Source organism: Erythrolamprus reginae, chromosome Z (assembly GCF_031021105.1).
Source record: "Erythrolamprus reginae isolate rEryReg1 chromosome Z, rEryReg1.hap1, whole genome shotgun sequence".
NCBI lineage: Eukaryota > Metazoa > Chordata > Lepidosauria > Squamata > Dipsadidae > Erythrolamprus > Erythrolamprus reginae.
In genome coordinates, this window is record NC_091963.1 from 152,460,254 (window position 1) to 152,471,646 (window position 11,393).

Genomic DNA, 11,393 nt, shown 5'->3' on the forward strand with positions numbered 1-11,393 from the left:
TAGAAAACAACACACAACACAGGGCAGTAATGGGTAGCCGCCCCGAGTCTTCGGAGAGGGGCGGCATACAAATCCAAATAATAAAATAAATAAATAAATAAATAAATAAGCTGTCGTATATTTGTATGTCATCCTGATATTTCTAATGCTGTCGGTATTTTAAGCAGGAGAGCGAGTGCACCCACGTAATCAGACTGGGAAGCTGTGAAAAGGGTTGTGACTGTTAATTATAAATTCAGATTAGCTGCTTGTGATAACCCCAAGATAACATGTTCTTCAGATTCCGGTTGGGGTGGTGATCCAAGCACATATAGATCAACCAGTGGGTATTGTTTTATGTATGGCAATGCACCTATTTCATGGGCCAGTGTTAAACAAAGTTTGGTCAGTCTTTCTTCCACAGAAAGCGAATTCTATGCTGCCAGCGAAGCAAGCGGAGAGATGTGTTGGCTGGACAAACTGCTGCTAGACTTTGGGCGAGCTGAGATGAGACCCATCCTCATGTGTGAGGACAATCAAAGCTCTATCAAGCTAGTCCAAAATGAGAAAATTGGCTGCTGGACGAAGCACATTGGGGTGAGAACCTACTGCCTGAAGGAGCTGAGCGACGAAGGAACTGTTGAGCTTGTATATTGTCCGACAGGCCAGATGACCGCAGACATGCTGACGAAGCCACTTCCGAGAGAGGGCTTCGAGAGGCTACGTGGAAAGATTGGACTCATTGCATGAATACTTTTTGTCTTGTAATAAAATTTGTTGTGATATTGCTTTTTTGTGCATTACATGAAAAGGGGGATGTTGGGATTCTACCACTACGCGTGCCTGCACTGTCTTGTAAACACATCTCTATGGTGAGGTCACAATTAACTGACCAGCGTGTCTTCTTTTGATGACCCAAAAGGGGGCATGTGCTCTACCAGCTAATATAAACACCTGCAGGGCAGAGGGCCCACCCCTTCCCTTCTTTCATCTCTCCCCCCCTCCTCCTTCCTTCCCTGCTGCTGCCCCATTGTGCTGGGCTGAGGACACGTGTGTGTGTGTGTGTGTGTGTGTGTGTGTGTGTGTGTGTGTGTGATGAATCCAAAACCATCCTCACCACCAGGGAGCGTCCAGAAACTATTAATATGGACGGAGTTATAAGCCTTTACTGCCTGCAACCTTTAGTGCGTGACATGGAGGGAATCCACTGAATGGTGAGTAAAAGGTTGGGCTTTCCATCTTGACCGAAAGAGGAGTCGCTTGCTGCTAAACAAAGGGGGGGGGGGGGTTGACAGCCACCTCCTGATTTCTTGCTGTGCTTTATCTGCTGCACATTGAAGCCACCCAAACTCTGCTATTACTGACCAGTACCCAACAAAATCTAAAACTATCTAAATCAGTATCATACCAAGAAAACTGTTATAAGGCGTTACAGCTGGAATTTGGCACTGACCCAACTGGCAAAAATATACCCAGCACTAAAGCCAAACTGTTGGCTGTGCAAAAACAATGCATGGGCACCTTCATTCACATGCGGTGGCTCTGCTCTGAAACAAATTCTGGAAGAAACTCCATGAATTGCTATAGGAGATCACAGATGTAATTATAGAATTTACTCCAGAATTGTTCCTATTGGGAATTTTTTTAAAAGATTATAGTAAAGGGAAGAAATATTTAATATTTAAGACCTCATGGTCCATCTAGTCTGCCCTTATACTATTTCCTGTGTTTTGTCTTAGGATGGATGGATGTTTATCCCAGGCATGTTTACATTCAGTTACTGTGGATTTACCAACCACGTCTGCTGGAAGTTTGTTCCAAGGATCTACTACTCTTTCAGTAAAATAATATTTTCTCATGTTGCCTTTGATCTTTCCCCCAACTAACTTCAGATTGTGTCCCCTTGTTCTTGGGTTCACTTTCCTATTAAAAACACTTCCCTCCTGGACCTTATTTAACCCTTTAACATATTTAAATGTTTCGATCATGTCCCCCCTTTTCCTTCTGTCCTCCAGACTATACAGATGGAGTTCATGAAGTCTTTCCTGATAGGTTTTATGCTTCAGACCTTCCACCATTCTTGTAGCCCGTCTTTGGACCCGTTCAGTTTTGTCAATCTCTTTTTGTAGGTGAGGTCTCCAGAACTGAACACAGTGTTATTCCAAATGGGGTCTCACCAGCGCTCTATATAGCGGGATCACAATCTCCCTCTAGTTGATGCCTGGAACTCATTACAAATTCTGTAGTATCACCCAACCCCCAAAACTTTACCCTGAGACTGTCCACTATTGACCTCTCCAAATTCCTCAGAGGTCAGTGAGGGGCGTGCATAAGTGCACCAGCGTGCCTTCCGTCCCCTGTCCGAATGTTTATCATTAATAATATCATGCATATAAACATTGTTATATCGTTGTATACTACCAATGTGAACAAATTAAACAAATTCCGGACAAATTAAATAAATAAGGAACAGAGAGAAAGAGAAATAAAGAATGTGTGAGAGAGAGAGAGAGAGAGAGAGAGAAAGAAAGAAAGAAAGAAAGAAGGGATGGAGGAAGGGAGGAATCAGGAGTTGGATGGACTAGAATCTAGATGCCCTCTAAGGCCCCTCCCAGCTCCTGTCAATCTCTAAGGGGGGGGGGGCGGAGGGGAGGGCTAGGTGCCCTATACGGTCCCAGAGAGTAACCTGTAAAGGTTTATACGGAAGGGCGGGATGAGACGCACCCCCCCCCCCTTGGGATTTCCGGGGAGGGCGCTAGGACCGCGGAGGAGGCGGCCGCCTAGCAACTCTCCCCAGCTGCGGCAGCCGCTGTCTGTTAAGTTGGCCCGGGGGCAGCCCGGCGTCTCGGCCCCTCCGCCTGCCCCGAGACCCTCCGCTTGCTGGGGGCGGCGTCGGGGCAGCCGGCCGCGCAGGGGTGTCGGGGCGAGGGGGGGGGAGGCTCCGGGGTCCCAGAAGTCGGGAGGGGGGGTGTCGCTCGCCCTCCGCGGGGCGTGGGGACGGGGTGTGTCCCGATCGGGGGGGCTGGGGGGGGGGTGCTCCCCGTCGTCTGGTCTGCCACGTCGGGCGCCGAGTTCGGCGGGGGGGGGGGGAGCAGAAGGAGGTGCGCCGGTTCCCCCCCCCCCCCTCGCGCCAACTAAAGGTGAGTTTCTGAATCCTCGCGCCCCGTCTCGCGGCCCCCCAAGACGCAACTTTGGAGGGGCGCGCGAATCCTGATGGGGGAGGGGATGAATGATCGACGTCGGGGTTCACGCGCGGCTCTACATTCCGCCCCCCCCCCCCGCTGCCTGAGTTTAATTGGGCCGAAAGCAATGTGTGGTCGGCTGGGGGCCCTCCCGAGCGCTGCCAAACGGGCCCCACTGTTGCCAGAGCCATTGACGTCTGGCCTGGAAAAAACTCCGGCTGCAAAGTTGGGGCGCCGCCGTGAACCCCCCACTCTTTGCCTCCCCCCCTCCCCTTTAAAAACTTTTTTTCTTTTTGCCCGACGACTTCCGCGAAACGCGCGGCTGGGGTTTCGGCCAACGCGTCGCAGCTGACCTGCTTTCTTTGCGCTTCCTTTTCTTCCTGCTGCAGGGGATCGCGCGCAGGGGGGAGAAAATAGCCGAAATTGCGCTTCTGTGGCGCGGCATGCCGAGGAGAAAAAAAGGCGGCGCCGGAGCCCGAAGAAACGCGTTTCTGCCACCGAGGCGAAGTTTCTAAAGTCCCCTCGAGCGCCCCCCCCCCACTTCCACTCCGCATGTGACTTTGATTAAATCCAAATTACTTGGAGAACTTTGGAGCCAGCAGGAGGCACCGTCGGGGCCTGGGTGGAAGGGATTTTTTTTTTTGAACTTTGCTGGTAAGTTGGATTTTTTTTTTTTTTTTGCCTTTTCGCTGAGAAAGGAAAAACAAATCGAGAAAGGGGGCCCCTTGGGGGGGGGCAGGTTTTCTGCAGCAAAGTTCCCTCAGGCATCCCCCCCCCCATAGGCTGAAAAAACCCTCCGGAACTTCGGCCTGAGAGTGTTTCCTGACAGAGGGGGATTCCTGCCTGCCCTCCAAGGCAGGGCTTTCCCACTCCGGATGCAGAGGGGCTGCCCCCCTGGGCTGACAGCCCCCCTCCCACCTTCCCCCACTGCTTGGTTCCCTCACCATGGACTCTGGGAACGACCTCTTCGCCGACGTCCGCCTGTGCGGCTACCTGCGCAAGCAGAAATCCCGCCGACGTCGCTATTTCGTGCTGTGGTGCGGGGGCCAGCGAGGGCCCCCCCGATTGGAGTATTATGAAAACGAGAAGAAATTCCGGGCAGGGGGCCTCTGCTCGCAGCCCAAGAAGACCCTGCTCCTGGAGGGCATGCTCACCATCAACAAGCGGGCCAATGCCCGCCACCAGCACCTGATCGTCCTCTGCGGTCGCCAGGGCACCTTTGGTGTGGCCGCTGAGAGCGCCGAGCAGCAGGAGGCGTGGTACCAGGCCTTGGTGGAGCTGCATGGCAAGGGTGAGTCTGCGGGGGGGGCAGCGGAAGAGGGGGGGAGGGCCGCAAAGAGTGTCGGTGGAAGAGCCCAAATTGCAGCCCAGGGTTGCATCGGGCCCCCAGCCCGGCTTTTCAGACACGCTAACTGTTGACCAGGGGCATTGTGGTTGAGCCGGTCAGGCCTCCGTGGCGGCCAGATCCTGTCTGAAGAAGCAGCCGATCTGTGGGGATCTGGGAGGGGTGGGTGTGCTCGTGGCCCCACATCTTCAGCTGGTCCTGAGTTCAAGTCTTCCTCAGGCATGGCTGCCTCATTTCTGGCCCCTCTGGGGGAGGGCCGTGGGAGAGGGCTGATGCCAGGAGCCCCTGTGTTTGGTCTGCATGTGGGGAGGCAGAACACCAAGGCCATTGGTAGATATGGCAACCCAGGGCCCATCGTTCCCTGCCAGGCTCCTGCCTTTACTGGCCCTTCCTCCCCAAGGGGACCTCTTGAGACAATCCAGCTGGCCTCAGTGCCCCGACCCCCATGGCAGCTTTTACGTGGGTCAAGTCTGCCTCTGGAGTGCCAATCTCGCCCTTGCCCCATCCTGGCCCCTCCAGTAATTCGAGGGAGACTCCCAGCCAGCTCGCCACATCTGGACCATCGTCTGCTTCTCCTGCTGTGGGACATCTGGTTGTCAGCTGTGGTCCCCAAAGCCCCCCCCCCCGGGCCCATCCCAGTGGGACCGGGAGGATTTAGGCAACCTCCGCCAAGTAGTAGCCAAGGGTGCCCCATCCTCCGGGAAGGGCCATTGGGCTTCCTCTCCGCCTACTTCGGTAGCAGTGCAGCCGCCTGGCCTCGGGGGATGGGGGTGTAGCTGAGCGCACGGACGCTGCAGTGCAAAAGCCCCTCCCAGACCCTTGGCTGACTCGGCTCCGTGCCTGAGTGCGCGGCCGTGCTCCAAGAGGGCCTGGCCCCACTTCTGCGGCCAGCCTTGGAGGAGGCCCAGGTGCTGGGCCTGCTGTGGGGAGGAGCGGGCGGGACCTGGACTTTGCTCCCGGGGGAGGCCGGCTGCTGCTGGCCACTGAGTCGGCCAGCCACAGCTTTCCTGGCCGGCAGCCACCCGCCCACTCCTGCTGGTGTGCCACCTCTGTGTGTGTGTGTGTGTGTGTTGCATGCAGGCACAGGTAGGGCTCGGCACAGAGTGTTCTATTCCGGGAGGGGAGGGAGGGGCAGGGCCAAGCCTACTCACAGCTCCCAGAGGCTGGCGTGTGGCAAAACTGCCTCCCCAGGGCCCTCTCTGGTCACCTTACGGCACCCCCCCCGCCCTGCTGCTTCCCAGAACCAGTCCTGGGGTCTCCCTGGCAACAGCCCCTCCCTCCAGGTGATGGAAGGGACAGGGGAGGGGCTCCTTTCCTTCGCCAGGCTTTTGTGCAGCCACGCAGAATGTCTGGATCCTATCTGGTGCCTCCTCCGGCCAGGTTGGCCGGTCATGGAGAAGATGTGGTGTGTCCATTCCCCCCAAGTCTAAGAGGGACCCCATTTTCCCAGCCCCCTCCCTGAATCTGCCCACCTTGGGGGGCCCGGTCTCATGCAAGCTTTTGCTCCTTGTAGGAAGAGCGACCCCGGAGGCCCCCAGTGCGGCCACGCAGCCCGTCCCGGCCTTCAAAGAAGTGTGGCAGGTGACCCTCCGTCCCAGGGGACTCGGCCACTCCCGCAACCTGGCTGGGCTCTACCTGCTGTGCCTGACCGAGAAGACAATCAGCTTGGCGAGGCTGAACTCGGACGAGGCCGCTGTGGTCCTGCAGCTGCTCAACATCCGACGCTGCGGCCACTCGGAGAACTACTTCTTCATGGAGGTGGGGCGCTCGGCGGCCACAGGGCCCGGGGAGCTCTGGATGCAGGTGGAGGACATGGTGGTGGCCCAGAACATGCACGAGACCATCCTGGACGCCATGAAGGCCCTCAGCGAGGACTTCCGCAGCCCCGGCAGGAGTCCAGCCTTGCCTTCCACGCCCATCCTGGTGCCTGCACGCCAGCAGCCCCACGGCAACCCTTTCCCCAGCCAAGGGGCCTTCCCATGGAGGAGCCGCCCCGAGGCGGGGACGCCCACTTTAGGCCAGAGTCCTGTGGCCCTGGGGCCGAAGAAGCCAGCAGGCCGAAAGCCGGATTCCCTGAGCGACTACAGTGCCATGTCGTCTGACGAAGGAGGATCCAGCCCAGGGGAGCTGCGGCCTCCTAGCACGCCAGACCGTCTGAGTGCCCTGGCGGTGGACAGGGAGCTACACTACATCAGCATGGGCCAGCGGGCCTCCCTCGACGGGGCTGGCTTACTGAAGTGGCCCTCAGAAGGTGTGGCCAGCAAGCGGACATCTCTGCCACCACTGGTGCTGTGCAAGGGCGCCCCTGGCCTCCTGCATCGTAGGCAGCGCACCAACCCCGCCGCAGTTTCGGCAAGCTATCCTGAAGGACTGAACCTCCATGGTGTGGACCGTGGGTACATGGCCATGCTGCCTGGGGCGGCCCTGTGCCCTGAGGAACAGGATTATGTCCCCATGACTCCTAACAGCGCATCTCCCCCACGGCAAAGCGGGAGCTACATGGTGATGTCCCCTAGCTGCTCTCCAGACACGGTGGACCAGTGGGCCATGGCAGCCAGGGAGAGCAAGTCTCCAGCCGGCGAGTACGTGAATATGTTGCCAGCCGGGCAGGCGGTCCCAGATGCCCGGTCGGAATACTTGTTGCTGCCACTGCTCGGGCCCCCTCCGGCCTTCACCCCACCCCACTCCTCCAGGCATGGCCCCAGAGTCCCCTGGCACCCCACCAGCCCCCGGCGCCTCTCCTGCTCCTCGTCCACCAGCTCCGAGAGCCTGGAAGAGGCTGCCCGCTACCCCCCTCGCCCTATTTCTGGACATGCCCGATGGTGCCAAGACGGCCGCGTCTTTCTTGAGAGCCGACTATATCAACTTGGCGCACCGAGTGACGCCAGCCGACGCCTGCAAAGTGCCAGTACCTGATAGTTCCACTGAGTTGGTGCCCGGCCCCCCGTTGGAGAGTTGCCACTGCAATGCCACCCCGCTGGACCCGTCCCCAATGGAGAGTGGGCTGAATTATATCGACCTAGCCTTGGCCAGAGAGACTGTCCCGGACCTCGACCTCCCTCTGCGTCCGTCTGCTGGCCCCTGTCGGACGGAACCAGGCCACAGCTACGCCAGCATTGATTTCCAACGCCTGAGGGAGCAGCCGAGGCCGGAAACGAGCCCCAAGGGACCTCTAGGTAAGAGGGGCTTTGGGCCGTAGCGGCCGTCCAGCATCACCGCCTCGTAGCTTGGTCCTGATTGAAGCCTCCGGGCAGCCAGCACCTCAGCACAACCCACCCCACAAGCTGTTACTGAGGCTACTGAGGCTACTGAGCTGCCGAAGTTGCCAACCTCCCTCCAGGAGCCAGACCCCTTCACCACAGCCCCCTCCCCTGGTTGACCAAGGTGTTCTTGGGGGGGGGGGCAGATGTCCCCTTTGAATTTACCCTCTGAGGAAAGGAGGCTTTTTTCAGTTTGGGGGTTTCGTTTTTGAGGGCAGCTGTTTTAGCACAGCCATCAACCAGCCTGTCCAGCTGTTAGGGAACAGTTGGGGTGGGTCAAAAGGCAGGGTGGGGGCTCCCTCCAGAGGTGGCTCTGATTGGCGTGGCCCCCTTGGGCACTGCTGGGGGACGAGGGTGGCCAGGGAAGCTGGGACCAGACATCCTGCCCCTCCTTTCCTTGGCCAGAAAGAAAGTTAGGGGGGGGGTCCTCAGAAATTCCCAGCCATTCACTTCTAGGGAAAACCACCCATTTCTAAAACCGCTTTGAGCTGGGCCTGTGCCCTCTGAGGACATGCAGAGTGCCCCCCTCGAGCAACGGGCGTTTCTCAGAATTGTTGCTCTGGACGCCCAGATGTGGCTTTTGCAGGTAATGTGGTGCGCAGGACTTCCTTTGAGCCAGCCAGGACGGTTAGAGCCTCGGTGGTGCAGCGGTTACAGTGCGGCACTGCCTAAAAGGTCTAAGTGCTATAATGCAGGAAGGGAGGGAGGGAGGGGGGAGAGGGGGAGGAGGGAGGGAGGGAGGGGGCAGAGGGGGAGGAGGGAGGGAGGGGGGAGCTTGGTGGTGCAGAGGTTAGAGCACAGTCCCGCAAGCTACTTCTGCTGATGACCGGCTGCCAGCAGTTACAACCCCCTCTAAGTGGTTTAGTCAGCCTCTTACCCCCAACAATCCTAGTCCTCATTTGACCCCCCCCCCCCTCGGAAGGAGGGAAGGCTGAATCAACCGTGAGCCTGGTGAGATTCGATCTGCCAAACTGCTGGCAGCCGGTGATCAGCAGAAGGAGCTTGCAGAACTGAACCACTGCGCCACTGAGGCCCTTCCTCCCTCCCTCCCTCCCTTTCCCTCCCTCCCTTTCCCTCCCTCCCTCCCTTTCCCTCCCTCCCTTTCCCTCCCTCCCTCCCTTCCTGCCTGCCTGCATTATAGCATTTGGACATTTAGATAGTACTGCACTCTAACCACTGCACCACTGAGCCTCTTAACTCTCTCTCTCTCTATCTATCATCTACTATCTATCTATCTATCTATCTATCTATCTATCTATCTATCTATCTATCTATCTATCTATCTATCTATTTCTCTCTCTCTCTCTCTTCTGTACAATAAAATAAAATATAAAGAATAAACTTTGTTCCCTCTTTCCTTCTAGAACTCTGACCATCTGCTGTGGAGCTCCAACGCATTGGATCGCCTGGCCCTCCTCCACCCCCCTCAGGGGCTGCTTCTGCCTTTCGGGCCCCCTCCACCCTATGCCAAATTGCGAGGGGGGCCCCTTCAGCTCCATGCTGCCCTGTCCCTCCCATACACCAAAGATAGACTGGGGGGCGTGCCTGCCCTGATTTTTGGGGTGCACAAAGCAGGGGCTCCTTGTTGGGACTGAAGGAAAGTATTTGTGCCTTAGGAACCCCCCTCCCCACCTCACTTTTAACCTCCATCCACCTAGCCCCCTCCTCAAATGTAAGCTGCATTCCCCTCCCCAGCCTTCAATATGCAAGGCTGCCCCCCCCAACCCCCTCTCTTGCTGCTGCTGCATTTTGCACAGGCCTGGCCCCCACCCGGCATCTTTGGGGTTGCAGAGCCCCCTCCCCACTGGCCCAGAGCCCTCCACTCTCTGGGCTGGCCAAAGAATCTGCTGTGTTTGTCCACTTGTCTGCTTTCTGACCTTTCAATAAAAGGAGAATGGAAGAAATGGAACCTGCTTGAGCAAATATCACAGTCAAGTTAAACAATCCGGTCATGCACAATAAATACATATACAATACTACAACACTTACTTGTACAGCTTACAAATACATAAGCAGTCATCAGACACAACCGTTCTTACTACAGCAAATCACAATGAATCAACACAAACTGAGCAGAAAAAAATGGCCACAAGAGGGAGCCAGATGCGTGATTCTCCAGAGAAAGAATTGTGCTTCTGGCTCCCTCTTGTGGCCATTTGTTTCTGCTTATTTTATGTTGATTCATTGTGGCTGCTTGTAGTAAGAACTGTTGCGTTCTCAAGGAAGAATCACAGTTCTGGCTCCCTCTTGTGGCAATTCCCAGGGCTGACTCTTAAAGCTATAGTGATTCAATACCTACAAGCATTCATTGTTAGCTTGTTTTATATATTGCCAACCCATAGTACTAACATGACTTCACCAAGGAGGTTGAAGCCATGTGTTGCTTATCCCCGGTTATCGATTTTCGGTTCATGGTGGTGCCTCCCATGGAATTTCTAATTTGAGGAGGGGGAGCTCTGTGCGTGTGGTGGGGGAAGGGCTGCAGATTTGAGGGGGTGTCATCACTGGCAAAGAGAAGGGAACCACCGCAGCAGACCCCTCCCCACTCTACCTCAGGGGAGCAGCCAGTGCTGGCTGGGGGTGGTGGGGGGGGCTGGATGGGTCCTGCCTCCCAGAAGCTGCAGAACATGGGAGACCCCCCAGAGCAGAACTAGGGAGGGGCCCTTGAGGCAAATGAGGAGGCCCCCCAAGAGCCCCCCTAGAGGCAGCTCCCAGTGTGGCAATTTCGGGCACCGCCCTTGTGCATGTGCAGAGTGCGATGATTTGCACGGCCGAGAGTCCCTCTAGGATGGAAAGGGAGCTTTGCCGGGTGAGCCAGGTAAAGGGTCGGGGGGGCAACGTCTGGCGGACGGCAGCCCTTTTGCCCTGTGGGGGAAGCTCACTTAGCGACTGTCTCTCTTAGCAACCCGTTTCAGGCCCTCGTGGTTGAGCGCGAGGACAACCTGTAAAAACGTTTGAGCGCAGGCGTCTCCATTAAGCCTGGAGGACTACAACTCCCAGAATTCCCCAGCACGGCAAACTGGGGGCTGAAGTCCTCGGGGCTTAAAGTGGAAAGACCCCTGGAAATCGGAGTTCGAGTTCCAGAATCCACTGCTGGCAGTATCTAGCCCGGTGGCCCTTGACCACCCTCTCTGCGCACTCAACCCCCCCCCAGCTGCAGTGCTTGAGAGCAGCAAGGCTGGGGGGCCTGGGACGGAAGGGTCCACCACACCCTCGTTGCCCGGCGACCCCTCCGGGGGTTCCGGAAGACAGCTGAGGACGGTGGCTGGAAGCTGTGCGCGTGGGCACCCATGGGTCGAGCGGCATTGTGGGCTGTGGGGCTCTGGATGAACTGCACTCTCTGGCGCCTCGGCTGTCGCAGCGGCCCGGCTGGTACTACGGCGGTCTGGAGGCCCCCTTTGGGAAGAGCCTTGACCCCTCCCAGATGCCCGGCGGCTTCGCCTTCAGTGCCCAGCCACTGCTCTGGTATGCCTACTGGCTGATCATCAGCATGCTCGGGGTCATCGCGGTCTCCTCCATCGGCCTCTTCCTCCAACATGTTTATTCGCAGCCAACAGGTGAGACCCCCTGGGGGAGGGGGTCAGAGGCCAAGGAGCACCCCGCCCCATCCCCACAGTATCCATTCCC

General features: G+C 57.2%; 1 protein-coding gene across 1 annotated transcript; it reads left to right on the plus strand.

Moving 5' to 3' along the window:
- The first annotated feature begins 2,934 nt into the window (after positions 1–2,934).
- On the plus strand, positions 2,935–9,670 carry LOC139152896 (insulin receptor substrate 1-like). The gene is made up of 4 exons (XM_070726264.1): positions 2,935–3,119; positions 3,551–4,452; positions 6,020–7,682; positions 9,131–9,670. Exons 2-3 carry the CDS (start codon positions 4,107–4,109, stop codon positions 7,420–7,422), a joined length of 1,749 nt encoding a protein of 582 aa, XP_070582365.1. The 5' UTR covers positions 2,935–3,119; positions 3,551–4,106; the 3' UTR covers positions 7,423–7,682; positions 9,131–9,670.
- The last annotated feature ends 1,723 nt before the right edge of the window (positions 9,671–11,393 follow it).